The sequence below is a fragment of the Drosophila willistoni genome, chromosome 3R (genome assembly GCF_018902025.1).
Source record: "Drosophila willistoni isolate 14030-0811.24 chromosome 3R, UCI_dwil_1.1, whole genome shotgun sequence".
NCBI classification, from domain to species: Eukaryota; Metazoa; Arthropoda; class Insecta; order Diptera; family Drosophilidae; genus Drosophila; species Drosophila willistoni.
The window spans coordinates 13,019,521-13,038,592 of record NC_061086.1 but is presented as its reverse complement, the minus strand read 5'-3'; the positions used below and the strand labels follow the sequence as shown (position 1 = coordinate 13,038,592).

The 19,072-nt window shown below is 35.5% G+C and overlaps 1 protein-coding gene and 1 non-coding gene across 5 annotated transcripts in view; both read right to left on the bottom strand.

Moving 5' to 3' along the window:
- LOC6650356 (afadin) overlaps window positions 1-19,072 on the bottom strand; it is a 50,249-nt gene that overhangs the window by 11,331 nt on the left and 19,846 nt on the right. For 3 of the 4 annotated variants that reach the window (XM_023180495.2, XM_023180496.2, XM_023180494.2), the window contains exons 6-10: window positions 18,980-19,061; window positions 3,660-4,012; window positions 1,498-1,619; window positions 416-470; window positions 9-337 (exon numbers count right to left, since the gene is read on the bottom strand). In XM_023180495.2, the coding sequence (XP_023036263.1) occupies window positions 9-337; window positions 416-470; window positions 1,498-1,619; window positions 3,660-4,012; window positions 18,980-19,061 (941 nt within the window). The remainder of the gene's footprint in view (window positions 1-8; window positions 338-415; window positions 471-1,497; window positions 1,620-3,659; window positions 4,013-18,979; window positions 19,062-19,072) is intronic. The other variant, XM_002073743.4, reaches the window with a different exon arrangement.
- Window positions 11,452-11,582, bottom strand: LOC6650357. Its single transcript, XR_049948.2, has one exon. It is a non-coding gene; the product is annotated as a U4atac minor spliceosomal RNA (small nuclear RNA).

The window sequence follows — 19,072 nt, the reverse complement described above, 5'->3', positions numbered from 1 at the left end:
AAACTCACCTATCTTGACTATTGGAACCACCTGATTTCATGCTCGATATTGATTTGGTTTCATTCTCCAGATTGCCTTCGAGACTTTGGCCATCAAAGGCATTGGAAGAATTGTTGCCCAAGCCCACCTGCTGATCCTGTTGAGTATGCTTACTGTCTACCACATCACGTAGAGAATTCAATGGATGCTGCTGTGGCTCGGTGACGTTGCTGAGATGAAAGCCACTTATAGATGATTGATTCGCCATCGATGATACTGATTGCTGTTGATGTTGCTGCTGCTGCTGCTGCTGATGTTGCTGCTGATGGTGATGATGATCATATTCACTTTTATGGGTCTGTGAAAACGAATGAAATGAATGCTGTGAAAAAAACATATTCCATCTTTAAAATTTGCAAATTTTCCATGAACTTACCGAACTCAAAGCTCCATCCTCATCATTCCAGGAACCCGGCGAGGTGGGTGAGCGGCTACAGATGTTGTGTGCGTGTTTGAGTGTATGTGTATGTGTGTGTATGTATATATTTTTGTGCAAATTGTTTTTTGCATTTATTTTGTATGTTTTTTTTTGGGTGTGTGTTTCGGTTTGGTGAGTGCATGAGATTAATGTTTTTACATAAACAATAAAAACAAACAACACGTAACGAACAGAGCAATAACAACAACAACAACAACAATAAAAATTGGCACAAAGAGAAAAAAAAAGCGTGTAAATAAAAACAAAACAAATGTATATAAATAAATATGAAATGCAAATATTTAAGCCATGTAGATTAAAACATTAAATTCATGAAATTTATTTCGTTCCAAAGCTAAATTTCCTTACATCAAAAAAACCCCCTGCCAATCCTCCCAATCCTCCCACATTTTATGTATGCAAAAAGAGAATATGATAACAGTTCCCAACTCACCTAGCCAACTCACATCTTCTACCTGCCACCTGTTCCCCCTCATCTTATATCTGCTCTCGTCCTGCGCTTCTGATTCTGCTTCAAGTGGTAAGTGCACCACTTCAATGTCAAAGCAAGATTACTCATTCGACTTGGTTAATACACCTGACTAGATTTGCATATGTATTTGTATGTATGTAAGAGGTCTTCAACACGATTCAAGTTCTACTAGAGTTTAGGAATAAAATTTCTTTGCTATTCTATAAAAATAATTAGACTTGGGCCCATTTCAAATTAATTTGAGCTATGAAAAGGTTCAGTTGGCAATAAAATCATTGAATAGATTAGTTTGACATGAAAAGTATCTTGATATCTTATCAAAGACCCTTTAACTGGTAAGGAGAAATGTAATAAACTCATCCTTAGTAGATTTTTTCTTACAAGACTTTATTTAATAAAGTTCTATTCAATTTTATTATTTTTCCATATTTAACTCCTATTTTTGCCAAGTATTTTTCTTATTTAAAGTGCACAAACATTCCTTTTTAACTTTCTTGACTTATTTCACCCAATTCAGGTATCGTTGTTGACCTGCACTTGCACTTACCTTTCGTAAAGACATGCCGAGTCCAATTGGGATTGCGAGAGGGCCAAATTGTAGCGACCATCTGTGGGTGAGTCCAGAAAGCGATATGAGGCCACACGTCCAAACATAACAACCGAACCGTTCTGCAAAAGCAAAAGCAAAGTAGAATAAATAAAAGGAAACAAAATAAGAGGGAAAGGAAAAAGGTTACACCACATCGTATGAAATGTAATTAATGTTGAGGTTGAGACGGGTTCTGATGACATTAAAAATTCATTTAAAAGCATTCACTTAAGTGATTTAATAAATTGTAATTAAGTTAAGTAATTGCAAATTTATATGTATTTACTATATATACTATATATATATATATATTCACTGTGAAAACCACAAGAACAGAACAAACCGAGTAGGATGAGAGCAGCAACAGGAAACTCGAGTTGTGTGTAAACCGAATGACAGATTGTGGGGCACTAAGGCGAGTCAGTAAAGAAATTTGGGGCGTTTCAGCATCGATATAGAGATAGAGGAACACACATATATGTATGTATATGTTTATATATTTATAAAGAGAGCATTATATAGAAACAGCAAACGCCCCCCTTTTCTTGCCCCTATCTCGATTGGAAAAATGTTCAGACTAATGCTGATTAGCTTTTTTTTCGGCTTCGATTTGCATTTTGTTTGTTTAAGTTTATTGAACCGAAGCCACAGCCACCCTTCCTAACATCCAATGTGTACATTTTCATACCCTGTATACAAATTAAGTACATTAAACTCATCCCAAAATACTCCAAACATTCATTCTCCCAACACATCATTGGGAATATATTGAAAACCAGATTTCAAACATTTTACAAAGACTTGAACTAATACAATTTGACAAATCTTAACAAAACAGGATCTATTACATTTCAGGAAGCAAGTTTTTCAAAATGAAACATCCTCTTTGACTATGATTAATGAATATTGAATGAATATTAGATGATATTAAAATCAATGTTTAAAGGATATCTAAATGTCGATGCATTCAAAAGTTCAATTTGGTTTTTCCTTCTTTATTTTGTGAATTACGCAAAAAATTTATCATTGTCTGTCTGTTTCGCTTCTGGATGAGAGTCAAGAGCGTTGAGAGTCTCTGGAGACAGTTTGATGTTAAGTTTTCTCTGTTTATTTGGTTTCGAATTCATCAAGCGGAAAGTCAGAATAAAAAAAGAACACGAAAAAAAAACAAAATAAAACCAAAATAAAAAACAAAAGTTTGCTAATGCGTGAGAACGCCAAAAAGTAAACTTGATTCATTTGCTATTTTTGTTTGTGTTCGGGGTTCAATGTTGGTTTTACTTTTGTTTTTGTTTCATGTTTGGTTTAGTGAAAAGTTGTCAAAACAAAAGATAAATCAACTAGTCAAAAGGTTTGAGGAGTGGAATAAATTCAAATTTAAAATCAACTGAGATAAAATTACTCAAACGGAAGTTGATAATGAACTTGAAAATGTAAAATAGATATTGAAAAACTGCATAAAAGATACAACAAAACATTTTAATTTAATTGAAAAAAATTTGAATTTAAATTACACAAATGGACTAAAATATTGCGTGTTTTTTGTTTTAAAGAGCTTACTTTGTTAAGTTAACTTAAAAATGTTTTTGCAATTTAAAATGGCTTTGACTTTTAGTTTTTATGTAAACATTCTTTAAAATTTTAATAAATTTCGAAATGTTTCAAAACTGATAAATGAGAGGAACTTAATAAGAATGAAGAAAATTCTGTTTTATACTTTCACGAATTTAGTTTATAAAACTTGATTGCCTGCTCAGGCAAGTTTTGTGGTCCAACCCGTGGGGCACTAACAAATCTGTTGCAGAATGTCAGAGGGCAACTCCAAAAGCTGGTTAAGTCTGCTGGCGCAAGCATTGGTCTTATATGGGCTGAATAGGGCCAAGGTCAGTGGAAAAACTTTTGCCTTTTCATACATACATATATAGCTCTTTCCCCAGTACTCTATTAGTCTAATTAACCTAAATTGTATGTAATTAAATGATAATCATGAGGACGATGATGATGATGATGATGACGACAATGATAATATTAGACAGACCAAAAACAAAAACCCAACTCATGAAGGTCGGTCATGGGCAGAGAACAAAAGTTTTGTATATATATATTTATTATTCACTTACATGCAAAATGGTCGGTTGACTTATATGATGGCCATTCACAAATGTCAGAGCATCCGTGTGCAGAGGCGTCACTGTACAGACCCCCTCATGCAGTGAGATGAGGCAATGCCTCGGCTGTATGGATGGTCCAAAGAGTTGCAGGCAATTCGTATTGGCCGAACCAACCTCAACCGGATCGCTGCCCAGCTTGATGCGTCGTCCACCATCGCCGCTGTGTGTCACTTCAACCAAGACAGGTCCCTCACGATCACCGGACATATGATTAGCCCCATTCGAAGTGCCCAAGGGTTTTTTCTTACGTCTCCTGGGCTGTGAATCCGCCGGCCGACGCCGCACATGAAACATAATGGAACCTAAAAAGCAAAAAAGTAACAATAATCAAAATAATGTTAAAACAATTTATCATCAAATTTATACCGAATTTCATTATTGTTTATTTCGTTAAAATTTCACCAATGCCACAATGTACACCCTTTGACTATTGTGTTGCAATGAAAAATGCAACAAAAAATAGTCAAACGAAATTTACATATGCAAATATAATGATAGTTTTGCTATTGTTACAGTGATCTCCACAATAAGTGGAATACATAGGCTAATGATAATCTACTGTTCAAGAGATGTTTATTAATGAAAATATGCAATAATTGGAAGGACTTGCAAATTATTTTATCTAGATGTAGTAACCTCTTCACATACGCATTGGTTCAAAATTATATAGAACCAGAAACTAAATAAAAACGAAAGCTTGCGCCTTTATCAATATATCTTAGGTAATTCAATTCATATACACTATAAACAATCTTCACTGTACATAGATCTAGTCAATTCTGACATCTGAAATCGAATCGAGTTGCAATAAGTTGATAGACGAAAACATAAACGAAATTCTGTTTGCATCATCAATTTCAGTTTCAGTTATAAACAAAACATTCAGTGTGACTAGATTCAAAATCATTGATGGTGAAAGAGACGACACAGAGCGAAGAAAGACGAGGATAGTGGTTAAGAATGGAACAATGGGGCAAAATGTTGCTTTGGCTGCAAAATTTGGGTTAGAAATTTATATAAATATTTATATAAAACAAACGCCCAAAACAATCAAAATCTACAATATATACTAGATGTTTATATGTGTATATATCTTCTATATGTATGTTGCTTTCATATGCATGGCTTCTGGCAGTGTTTGGTTCCAATTTTGCTTTTGTTAGTATATGTATATTGTGTACAGAATGTTTAACGAAGCATGCAAAATATGATGGCGGATTCCCACCGAGCTATATGCCCCACCATCTGTGTATGTATGTATGTTGGTTGCTGCACTCCGGCATCCATTTCCCTTTACCCTACCACTATTTCCCCCTCTCCGTTCTTTCGCGTCCACATGCAAAACAAACCAACATCTTTGGGGAAATTGCAACATCCAGCAAGAAAACAACACTGAAGAAAATAAAAACTTCTTGACTCACAAAATACCATTATTTTTTGATATTGTTACAAACTCCTTAGATCAGAAGGGTAAGAAACAACTAACTTTAGATCCCATAGAAGCTCAGCTTTGAAATCAGCTTACTAAAATTCCAAATTTCAATTTGAAAGGTTTTTTTTTCGAAATTTAGAACCACAAATAAAATCAAATCCATTTTCCTTAGTTAAGTTCTATGACATGAAGATAATAAAATGCTTAGTCATTTTATTGTTGTTTTTACATATATGTATATACATATATGTATAATCCTTTTTTTTAGTGTAGTAAGTTTCCATTTATATTTCGCACTTACTCGCCCCTTCTGCTTAAGATCTCAGCTCTGTGTTTCTCTAGATATGTGGAAAATAATCAAAATGCTTGCGGGCTAAATAAGGCATGAGGCTTGAAGTTTGGGGCACCACATTGAATGTTATGCAATGTTAAAACCAAAAATGACATTGGCTACAAGAAACGGTGAGTTGAGAGGGGAGGGTGGTGAAGGGAGGGTGGTGAAGGGAGGTTGGTGAACAGTGTCTTAAATTTACACAGGGGAAATAATTTCACAAAAGTGAAAACAACAATGTGAAACAAGCAACTGGAAATAGAGAAATATTTCTATACCTTTTCTACGAAACCAAAAGAACCACATTTGTTTCGAAGTTTTGTTTGTTCTTCATACAGAGTTGGTCAATGTACATTTATGTAGGAGTCTACACACACATACATATGCACATATGTGGGTCTATGTATTTTATATATGTGGCTTATATAGATTTTTGGGCAGCATCATGTTGGCGTTGTAGCTGGTTTGTTTTCTTTATTGTTTGCTTTTTCGAGAGAAATTTGTTGAGAACTTTTCTGTTCTTTCTGTTTCGTGTTGTTCTTTTTTCGAATGCTACGCCGGAAAACAAGAAAAATAAAATCTACAACTCAAAGGGCAAATGGAAAACTTTGCAAGAAATAACTAGGAAGAATGAAATAAATAGTAAGAGAAAACGAAGCCAACTCAACGTGGAATATATAACTTAAAGTTAATAAGTAAATTAAATGGAAACTGGGATTCTCTCGCTAAGAAATATATTCGAAATTCACTTCCTGGAAAGAGGATTTTGGGTTCTTTCCACTGAAAACTAAACAAATTTTTAGGTACAAAAATCAGAAATCTGAGCCAATAATTTAAAAGTTTACAGGAAAAATAAACACAAAAAGTACAAGTGTCGAGGAAATGAATAGGAGTAAGGTCAGGGATCTCTTGTTCATGTCTCAAAGGCGATAGCAAAGGATAACCCAAGTGAAATCACCTTTTGCCTACGTTTTATTATAAATAATTCATACACCTATTCCACTTGTCAGACATTGACTAAGGCCAATTGTTATGGGTTCATGTGTCAGCTCCTACGACTTACTTGCGTAATTTATGGCTTTAGTTCATGGACAACATCTAACAGCAATTGTAAATCAATCAAGAAATCGAACAGTTGGACAGAAGAGCAAGACATGAAGTGATAAAGCGTGGAAGTAAGAAGCAAGTTAAAGGTTTGTTTGCCACCATTCAATTTAAATTAAATAAAATGAAAGAAATAAACAACACTTGTCCTTGACAATTGACTTTTCTAGTGAAAGAGACGACCAACAGACTAACTGACAGGTCACAATTGATAAAGTGCAGAAGCAAAAAATAAAAAAAGAACATTTTAATTGTTCCAACATCCAACTAGAATGTTGACAATGTCAAGAGAAAAGGGCCAGTAGCCATGAAATTGATTTGGGCCAACAACTAGGATCAACTGTGCGTGAGTGTGTGTGTGTGTCTGTGTGTGTGTTGGGGTCTTCCTTTATTTCATTGCACTGGCACGTGCATAAGTGCGCATAAATTGGCAACAGAGGAAAACGGCAAGGAAATAAAAAAAAACACACACACACTACCAGAGAGAGGACAATGCAACGAGAAAATTGCATAACGAGTTAAGTGCATGAAGCTTCACAGATACAAACAGAGAGAACAAAGGGTAAAGGAAGAGAAAGGGAATATAAGAGGCTTTAACATGGTGCAGTCCACTCATTGAAACTCTCAGGTATCCTACAGTTATGTGGCCAGACATCACTGGTGTCCACGCCTCTCTCTCTCTCTCTGTGTGTGTGTGTGTGCACATGGAAATGGCTACCAGAGCTTTGGATACATTAATTTTTATTAGCCAAGCATTTGCTCTAATGGCGGACCAAGCAACTCAAGGAAGGACATGCCAAGGCATAAATAGGCTATAAATCAAGTCGAGCTTTATTCCTAGACCTAATTTCCTAGACTTGAATTAATTTTAAATTACACAAACTCTCAAACAATTAACCAAAGCTCAACTATTAAAGTATCTTATGTCTCTATAAGTCAGTCATGTAAATTATAGTTACTTTAATTACAAACTCACTTTAAAGACAAAATAAATGTTAATCAAATTAAAGCCATCAGTCTTTAGGTTTTTTAATTAGTCTCTAGCTTTCTTCGCCCACCGAAAACTTTTGGCAATTTAATTAAAAGTAATTTGAAAACAAGCAAAAACAGAAAACTTTTTCAACTCTCCTCCAACCACCCTCCAGCCGCCCTTAAACAATATGGCATTTTCTACAACATAGAAAATCTTTTGTTTTGTGGCCTCTAATTGACTGAGATTGATTTTTAGCAGTCGCACATCCTGTGCTCCTTTAGTGCCCAGGCCTAGTGGCTTTTAAATTAGCCAAATTAGTCGTAAAACGTGGCAGGAATTTGACTTTCAAAACCCCAAATGTTATAGGAAAAACCCAAAAACTTGAAATGCATTTCACTTTCATTTCGCATTCCAACCAGAGAATGCCCAGAAACTGGGCCAAAAACAAAAAAGGAAACTTTTCAAAATGTGCTCACATTGTGTGCAAATTAAAACAATGAAAATTTAATGAGACAAGTTTCTGATGCTGCTGCTGCTGTTGCTGCCCAAACGAACTGGCAACTCAGTAAAAGTTAAATCCTTGTGGTAAGCCCTCCAGCAAAACAAACAAATTCCTTTGCAATTGTCGACAAAATGTTATTAGAATAAAAAACAAAAGCATTTCAAACTGATGAGCATATGGGAAATACACTACAATAATGTTTAATCCCAAAAGCTGGCCATTAGCATGTGTGAAATATATATTTTCAAAAGTTATAATCATTCAGAGATAATCAATTATGTGCAGGAGCTTAAAAAATTTAAAGAGTTTAGCTCTAAGCCCTCATTCTTTAATAGCAAATATTGTTGTTTGCATCAGTTTATTTATTTCCTTTATAACATAATATAAATTCGATATTGATATAAATCGTTAAAGCAAATGCCATTATCTATGGGGATGCCATTTCAGCCAAGCAAAGAGCCAAGTAAGAGACTCAAGTGCCGCTTGCCCAAAGCGGCTATCAACATTTTTGTTCTAGACAATTTGGCAACACAAAAGACAATAAAAAATATATAATTGGCCACAACCCCACACACCACCACACACCACACCATCACACACACATACGCGCGCGCAAGAGATGATAAGGTCATGAGGAAGAAGAAGAGTTAGTGGCATGAGAAAAATTGCGTTAGCAATTGCTTTGCTTTGCGGCAAAATGCGGCTGAGATAGCCCATGGAACAAGTGAAATATGATTGGATTTTTTGGATGCTTGTCTTCGCTTTATATTCTCTACTTCTCGTTCATGGAAATCGAGTACGCAAAGTTCTTCAAACATTTTGCGAGTTGTAACGATTAAAAACAAAGTTTTTAAACTAATCTAATAATTTAAATGAAATTATACAACACGAAAAAGAAACAAGTTCAAAATCATGAAAATTTTCTTAAAGTTTTAAAAGGAATCTAAGTTCATTTCCATTTATTATATAAAGAGCATTCGGTATTCGTCTATTTCATGCTCTTTTTATGGCCATATTGCGATGGGTTTTATGCATTGCAATTTGTTGTCCTGTCTGTCCGCCCGTCTGCCATTGACAGAGTTCTCTACTGACCCACCAACCGGTGGCTTGCCCTCATCACAATTGAACTCCCAACGAAAAGCCAAAAAAAAAGCGTTTAAGTTTCTTTTCTCCTGAAATTTATTGATTTTTTGTCTGTTTGTTTGTTTGGCCGGTTGAATGGTTATTGTGTGGCTAGGGACAGGACACAAAGCGCCTGAAACACGGACGATATAAAAAATTACACATTTCTCTGTTGTTTCGCTTCTAATTTTTTTCCTTTTACTTCTTTATTTACTTTTTTTTTGTTATTTATTTTATATGACTTTCGAAAAATTAATGGTTCTGGCGCACTCTCGGCATGCCTTTTAGCTAGCTGTTGGCCGGATGGTCGATGTTATGAGCCATGACAGAGCCACGGCCAAGAACACAAAACAAAAACGCACAAAATGGAAAAGCATGTGAAAATTCAATTTACGCTGCCTCAAAGGGAAGTGTGGCAGTTGAATGGTGGATTTGGTTATTGTAGGTGAAAATATTCATATATGTATATGAAATTGAAATCAAAATATGACAGATAACAGAATGCACAATGAAACAAAATTAAACAAAATAAAAAAGAACGTTACAATAAATAAAATTAAATTAAATATAAATTGCAAAAGAAAAACCAATTCGACACTTTCCAGCGGATAACCGCAAAACGCAACGTGTTCGGTGGCAACGGCTGCGGCGATTGTTCATATTTTCATTACATTTTTTTTGTTGACTTTATGCTGACTAACCGTATGGTGAACAGGCAAACAGACACTTGTCACTTGGTTATGATTATATTTTATTTCTTAATTTTTTTTTATTGTAAATTTCCATCTTTTTTGGTGTTTCTTATTTTGGTGGGCGCCCACAACAATTCGTTGACACAGCGCAAGGATAACTGAGTGAACGACTGAGCACACGGAGCGTATGAGCAATACGGCCAAAGGCGTTCGCTCTGACGCTCGTTCTGACAATGGGGAACTTTGAATGCGTGAATGAATGAATGAATGAATGAATAAACCAACAAAACAAAAAAAGGAAAGAGCAAACTCACACACACACAGAAGCACACACACACACACATATGGCCAGGGTACAGTAAATTATGACTGTGTGTGTGCGCGAGTGTATAAAACAACATTTAGTTTACAATGTTTTCAATGGGTGAGTATCTCAGTCGTCGAGCTTGTATGTGTGCGTTTATTTGCCAGTGTTAGTGTATGCTTAAGTGCGTTTGCTTTTGGCTCTTTGCATCACACACACTCATTCACACACACACACATAGATACACACTCTTACAGCCAAACCACACACATACATTCATATCATATCCCCCAAAGTGCAGGTCAAGCCAGCAGAACCCAACGGATACGCTCTCTCTCAGCAAATATTGAAAACTTGGCAAAATATGGAATATTTTTTCACAGAGAACTCGTATGTTACAAAAAAGATAGAGATAGAAAAGAGGGAAAGAGGAAGAATAAGCTTAAAAGCTTTTCAGATCATCATAAATAGTTTCTCAAACTAGAAATAAAGTTTGCATTGCCGATTGCATTATTAATCCAAACATAATGCCAATCGATCACAAAAATATATATATATTTTATATATTTTTCGCTTATCGATAATTATCGTTAGAAAATTTTACCTGCATTTAATGTATTTATAACCATTTAATATAAACAACAAGCCACAAATGCCTTATCAATCATTTACTTATTACCCACATAAATCCACTCCTAAATCGAGAGCATCATCAGTTTCGGTTCACTCCCCTCCGCTTTCCACTCATCCCATGCAGGACTCAGTGCTTTGAGGTAATCAATATGCCCCACGACCAAGTCAAGCCAACCAAAACCGAATTCGAAGACGTCGAAAGACATAAAAACAAAATGAAGAAGACAAAAGGATACATATGTATCTTCGTATGTATGTGCGTGTGTATGAGTATCTGTGTGTGAAAGCACAACAATAAAAACATAAGATATTCTTGAAGCTACTTTTCGGCGTAACGAGCAACGCATCGCATCACATTGCACAGAGTCGACGACTGCTTTATGGGACAGGGGATCAACTTGCATATGAATTTCCCACATTGATATTAGTACTTACATATGTATAGGAAAACGCCAACAATGAATCCAAACTAAACCAGAATTATGGGCTATTAAATGTAAACTGAATGGAAAGCAGAACTCTTATCTTAGCCTTTACAGTCGTCTTATAATAAGCTCTCTCTAAGGACACACCTTTTGGGTGCATTCCTTCTCTTCTCTGTTATGTCACATGCATTTAATAGACGGCCCCCTATAAAGTAAGGGAGCCTTTTCCAAAAATTCCGATCATTTGGCTTCAATAACCAACGAACGGGGGCTTAGATTTATATCTTTGGTGTCAGCAGCAATGTCCTCACTATACGTTCATTGAACATTTCTGCTCCCCAAGACAAGGAAGATAGAGTGATGGAATGCAGCCGAACCTTAAGCAAAAAATGCTAAAACCATTTGAGAATTGTTAGCGAAATAAATGTGAAAATAATTGCACGTTATTATTGCATAGCAAAGGGCGCTGCAATGATCAGGGATCGACAAAAGATAAAACTAGTTTATTACTAGGGGTTGCACACAGGTTTTTCTGCAATTATGTTAATTAAAACAAGTTTACACAAAATCTCACGCCACAAAAGCTGCAAATACTCTTTATGGGTTTAGATAAGAATATTTTGTATTTGATAGATGAGAAAATTAAGTATTTGACATTAATTTCCGTTTTTAGTCTCATGATTTAAGCGGCTTTTGGCATCATAAATAAATAGGCAATTTCCTTTTAGTGAAATCCCAACCCAGTCTGTGATAGAGGAAGAGGCGAAGCAAAATCACAAAACTAAATAATTCAATTTCTCTGAGCAGAAATGAGGAATGAGGCTTATACATTTATCAACTGCTGCTGCGGCAGCCTTTGCGTCTGGCAGGGCAGGACAACATTTGCATGTAGAGAACCTCCAGACAGGAGAAGGCTTCAGTTCCTTCCCTTCTCATCATTTTTACTTTCAGATTTACTTCCTATGTGCCATGTGCGTTCTGAATGTTTGGCCTAACTTGTATCCTGTAGCCATGGGATGAAGTGTAAGTACCTATTTTGTGCCTTCTTGTGACAATTTTGGAGATGAAAAAAGTCTCGTAGGAAAGCATTAGTTAGTTTAAAGATATCTTCATTATTCGCCTTCAACAACTGTATATAGGGTATCTAAAAGTCGGACCCTTGTCATGTAGTAGACAACTTTTCTTTCTACCATCACACACACACACACACACACTCAGTACAAAAATTGACATTGATATGGAGAAAGCCTGGAAGCTCTAACTTCAGTCTGTCTCCTTGTGTGACAATTTCGTTTAGTCATTTTTGTTTTGGCAATTGCCTTTGGGCTACCTCTGGGGTCTGGTCTTGAGCTTGGTCTAGTCTATCTGACTTTATGCCTGGTTGTCTGTTGCTTTGTCTCTATCTCATTCGTTCTTTGTATGCCAAGTGTCAGGCAACAAATTTGAAAGGCAATTCAGAAGCAGCACGACACATCATGATAACAATGATGATGTTTCCTATGCCCATGATGGCAACCAGACGCCTCCATCATCGGTTGATGATTGATTCCAATTGTTGATTGAGAATCCTAGACCAATTGCTGCCTAACAAGCCGTCCTTATAGTAGCTCAGCTAGCTATGCAAATTTCAAAACAATTTAACATTACTTTTACTAATAAAGCAGAGAAACCAATTAATGAAATTTATGCCTAAACACGTATTACGCAATTTCTTCATGCCTGATGGAACTATTTTCCAATTAAAAATTTAATTACTGATTTTCAATTAACATTTTTTTCTTTCCTAAGTAGATTAAGCAAAGAATTTTGTTTTAATTATTTTAAAATGAGGAATCGAAATCTATATCCTTGTTTATAGCGTTCTCTTTGTGCTGCTAAATTTAAACGAACGCCGTCAAATGTTAAGCAAACATTCTTCCTTGTAGTCGGAGATGAAAACTAGGACAACAGCAGTAAAACTGTTAGCCTAATTTCTTTTTCAGTTGGCTTCATCTGCGTCTCTACGAAATTTCTAAATGCAGTTCAGAGTGGGAGCTCAGCTGGATGACCTTCAAGAGCGTACGCAAAGGGGGCTTTGCTTTTAAACTGCACTTCGCAGGCTTCTGAAAACATCGTGAAGAAGGGAAGCCCCATTGGCTCCATAGTACATTCTAAAAGTTGGGAGTAGATGGTACGAGTAGTTTTGTGGAAATTTTGCAAACTTTATGAGACAGCCAGAGAGGGAGAGGGAGAGGAAGTGGGGAGCGGGAGTGTCCCTCCCTTGAGAGAGCAGAAGAACGACGTGTCACACTTATTTATGAGCAGCCACGTTTCAAAGTCCCCATCGACAGGACAAAGTCGAAGCCTTTTGAGCTTCATTAGGCATGACCTTTTTTTTCTTCCATTGTATGTAGCTCGTCGACAATCTGTCCTCTCTCCACCTCATCAGATTCGGTTTCGTTGGAAACAAATGTAGCGTTAATTTTTACCAACGAAATGTCAACAGGACAAAACGATACAGGACATTTAGGACAATCAGTGAGCCGTGGCGAGTGGTCAGAGAATGTGTGAATAATAAATGAATTTAAGCGTAAGTACCTACTATACAGCACGACATTTGGCCATAAACGCCTATTAGATTGAGGAAATTAATATAGAAATATAGATAGATATTGATAAATTGAAAATGTCGTTAGAGTTCTCAAGTAATATATACACAAATACATGTAATTTACTTTTATTTGCGTCAATACGAAATCAAACGAGATGAACATTAGGATACGAAAAATATTTGTAATATATATAGATAATTGGCATTTGGGGTAATTTCGTGACCCATAATTAGATGAAATTTAACCTCAAATTAAATGCAAGTTTCGGTATTCATTTAAGAGAAAAATGTTGCACAATATTTCATTCTGAGAAAAAATTCAGTTAATATTTTAGCAACTACAATTCATGTTTTAACAAAGATTTTAATCAAGCATTATACGATTTTGGCAGTACGTTTTCTATCATATTATTAACATTTAGCCAAATCATTTTAAAATGTTTCGCCATACAAAACACAAGACGCAATTTCAAATAACAGTCGAGACTAAAAATCTCAGGTATAATTAAATATGATTTACATAAATTGGTTCTTAGGTTGCACGTTAATTAAGTTACTTTAACCAAATAAAGGCTTTTGGTTTATATATAAAAATGATTAACTTTTCAAAACAAAATCAAAAACAGAATCGCTCAGCATTTTTGGACAAACAAAAGTTTGCTGAGATGTATTGTTGCACCGATAGTTTAAATCAAACAACAATTAACACTTTTCTTATAATCGTTTGTGATAAAAGTGAAATGAAAACCATTTATAGAAATATTTTACTACCAAAACTCAATGGCTTAAAAGTTTGGCAATTACTAACAGAAGAGTGAGTAGAGTAGCTTCAATAGGTTTTGGTCATTTCAATAGCATAGTTTTGGGCAGTATTGTGTTGGTAATTGAGCAACATTTTCGTGGTTTTATTGCTCGTTAGACAAAATAAAATATATGGGCCAACTTACGTCTAATGCCCCAATCCATCATTTTGAAGCGGTTCTTTTTTTAATTTCCTGCAATCGATGTAGTTGTTGGTGTTGTTTCAACTGTTTGCTATAGTTGCTTCTGTTGCTGTTGTTGTTGCTTTTGTTGTTGTTGATAATGGAGCAACAATTTTACATGATTGGCAACCATTAGAAACAAAAAAAAAGGTGAAATGAAATGAAGGAGAAGGCAAAGAAAACACTTAACGAACAAGAAGGATGACGATGACAACGGCAACGGCAACGACTACGGAACCGATGGTGGTAAAAGCAACAAATTGAATTGAACGGCTTCTAATTTTGACAATTTTGTGTATGCATCGAGAGCTCGATTGATGGAGTAGAAGGAGTAGAAAAGGGACGACAGAAGTAGGATGAGGAGCACACACACACACCGACACACACACCGACACACAAAAAACTGTTGCCGCCGGTTTTGTTAGCTCCTTGATTGGCAAAAGGACGGTTAACTTTCGTTGCGATGTATTCCGGCTAAACGATAAGGCGACAACGTGTCGCTCACTTCTTTATCGCTCGCTCTCCGGGTTTGATGACGCTAACCCGAGCAGCATTACTTCATGACTGAACCAGAATCGGAACCTGAGAACTTGAACCAGGCAGACACAGACAACAATGCGGAATTTCGTTTTCAGTTCGTCGGTGTCGTCGTCGTCGCTGTCAGAGGCATCGGCCAGATATGGCGAAGTGTGACTGTGACGGAGGCGGCAACGAAGTGCACGGCGTAGATAAAAACGACAACGCCGTAGTGGACTACGGGGAAGGAACAGGAGCAAGACCACTTGAATAACGACAGCAGAAGCGGACACGGAGACGCAGACGTCGACTGTTTTTTTTTTTTATTTCGACATTGGCGAGGACGTTGACAATGTGTGCCCACAACAAGAACAACAATAACAACAACACAATGTTGTTGTTGTTGTATGGGAGCGTTAGAGTCGCTTTTCATACTTAGTTATATTGGAAAAACGTTCAAGTGACCAATGTGGGAGTTGGACGTGTATTGCGGCACAGGTGCTGCCATACGAAAAATGTTGCCATAAATGAATGACCATTATCCTTGGCCACAACAAAACGTATACGTATATGTCTATGTATATGTATATGGATGGCAGGATGAATGTATACACCGGCACAGGTGTGCGCGATAAGGTAATATTTTGAGTATTGAATGGGAAGTGAAGCAACAAACTATACACAAAAACAAACAGAAAAAGAAAACTCCACATATTTAAAACTGGCCATTTAAAGAGTGATTTTAAATAATGGAAAAGCAACGATAGAAATTTTAATTAATAATATTTTGTAAACAAGGCAAATTATTATCCAATAAGTAAGATATCTTTTATCGCATCAAGTCACTTAACTTTAAATTTAAATTTGTGACTTTTTATTCTCATATTAGACATATTAATTTTCTGTTTTAGCCACTGTAAAGCCGAAAAATTTAATTCTGATATAAAATAACAGACCAAATATCCAGCATAAACGAAGGCACTAAAAAGAGAGTGTTTACAATTTTGGAGCAGTCTCTCTCTCTCTCTCTCTCTCCGTCTGTCTCTTTCAGTCTCTCTTTTTAAGCACAACTTTCTCTCTTCAGGATATAGAATGTGAAGATATTAAGAGAGATAGACAAAGAGAAAGAAGGCAAATACAAAATTTACCATTGACTTATTGACTAAGAGCGAAGACCTCCGCCCTACTCTTGGTTTACCTCTGTTTGTCCCTGAACGAGGAACATCAAATTGCTGTTAAAATCAACAAAAACAATGCAAGATGTCAGACTGAGAGACCGACAGACAGACAGAAAGACAGACAGGCAGGCAGACAGATAGTCAGAGAATGGAATAGCTCGTAGCACTTCGTGTGTTGGGCAATCAAACGCAGGTGTTTTGTAAGTACTTTGGCTCTTCTTGTTGTTATTGTGTGAGTGTGTGTCTGTGTGTGTATGTGTGCATGTCTGAAAGTGTGTCAGGTTTATCTTTAGAGATAAAGACTAAGCAAAGTTAAAGACAAAAAATTATTTTTTAATCAGAAGAGATGTGACACATTTTGTAAGTTCAAAGTTGTTGACCTAAAAACAAGCACACGCACACACACACGCATACAATTTAAACAATTTCGCAAGCCCACAAAAGTAGGCAACAATTAGCAAAAAAGAAGCTGGTCAGAGACAGACAAAAACCAAAAAAAAAAAAAGAGCTTAGTACAAAAAGAATATACCAAACAAAAATTGCGGTCGCATTTACATTTTACACCTTTTGTATGTGTCGCAGTCCTTGGGGACAACGGCAAGACAGGCAACATGTGGCTGTACCCAAAATACCCGCTACCCATCACATTACACCCCAAATGTCATTATTATGAGCGGGTCGAGCCTTTTCTTATTTTTTGGTATGTCGCTGAATGTGTGCGATAGTGTGTGTGTGTGTGTGTGTGTGTGTGTATGTGAGCGTGTCTGTGTGTGTTCCTGGCCCAAACATTTCCGGCAAAGAATGTTTCCTTTTTTCTTCATCTCGTCTTTTATATCTTTACTTTTTATTTAGATGTCGCTCATGCTTATCGTTTTAATTTCGTTTTATGTTGCAAAGTTTAGAATATTGTTAAAGTAGTGTAAAAAAAGAAGTATCATTGTATAGTTTAAATTCATTTCAACTAAAAAATATGTTGAATTTACTTGTAAAATATGCATAGTCCTGTTTTGCATTATTTAAAAACTATTTTCGAATTCTGGAACTAGGTATAAAAATTTATAATAAGTATATTATTATTAATATATAGACTTTCTAGTATAATTTTAAACAAACTAAAATCACTATCAGCTGCGTTTATGGGATCTATAGTTATATTTACTAATTTTTCAGAAGTTATATAAGTATCAAAGTAAAAACTTTTATTAGCGGTCATTCCCACTGATTTTTAGATTTTTACTTCAGTATATCCTGTTTAACAGCTTTAAATAGCTACTAAAGTGGACTAAATGGTTAACCTGTTTAAGCACTTGTTCATGTTACTGCAGAGTATTGAATATTTTTGGCAGAAATTACTTTATTGCTTGCTTTCATTTCATCTATATCTCTTATCTTTATTTCGTCCCTCATGGTGTCGTCATTCATTCATTCATTTATACTCCCTGGGGCATTTTTTTGTGAGCCGTTTAGGCAAATTTATTTGCACGTTTTATTGCTATAGTTTAAGGTAAATGAGTTAGGTGGGGCTGCCACACGAATGCCGCAGCAAACGAAACAAATTTCAAAACACTTAACTAACGTATAAGTATTTTTTCCAATGCACAAACCTAATGGTGGCGTTATCTGCTAAGCCCAAATGGTTTGTGTATTTGCTAGACATTTTTATGGCAATATAGCAGTTGGTTTTTATAGCTTATTGCATGTACTAAAAGCTAAATTTTTTGTTTAATTTTATAAGGAATTTGAATAATTTGATAAATGAACAATATAAACAATTATAAGTGTAAACAAATATGATTTAAGAGCAATTTTACAAAGTATTTGAATTGCTAAAGTATTTTTGTAGTTATCAAATTAAAATTTATTATGTTTGTATCTATATCCAACCGTTATTGGTTTAAGTTATTAAATCATATATAGAACAAATTTTCTTATTAACTTAGTTCAGATCTACATATTTTGTCAAGCTACAAATGAATGGAATACATTTGAGGAATATATTCCATTTTTAGCGCTTAACCAGAAATTCCATTATGTTTTCATGTATAACTTCACTATATCCATTTTAAATTAAAGCTTCATATGTTTCCTCATGTAGTTTTTTTTTTAACTTACGCAGTGTCTCACAAAAATCATCTTTCATTTTCTTTTATATGAATATGAAAAACCAAACTTATTAGCCAAAAAATTTACTTAACGCGTTGCAGCACTTGGAAAATGCCGATAAACAACTAAATGAAACTGAACCAAAATAAAATATAGGTATAATGCTACTAAGAACAACAAAATAGCAACAGTAAAACTTGTTTGGTTGCCTTCAATCTGTCAGTCAGTCAAGTGAACCCAAGTCAAGTCAGCATAATTATTGATAAAACAAATCAGTTAATTGCGTGCCAAGTGCATATATATATAAATCGTAGGCAGTGAATATTTATGAATGAAAGTTTGTAGGGTAAAATTGATTTTAAATACACTCTCAACACTTACCTCGAGACGTTGGATGATTCATTAGTATTGATAGTGGGCACTCGTCGTCATCGAGTATATACTCGGAGCCATCACTATTGACCTACAAAGTGA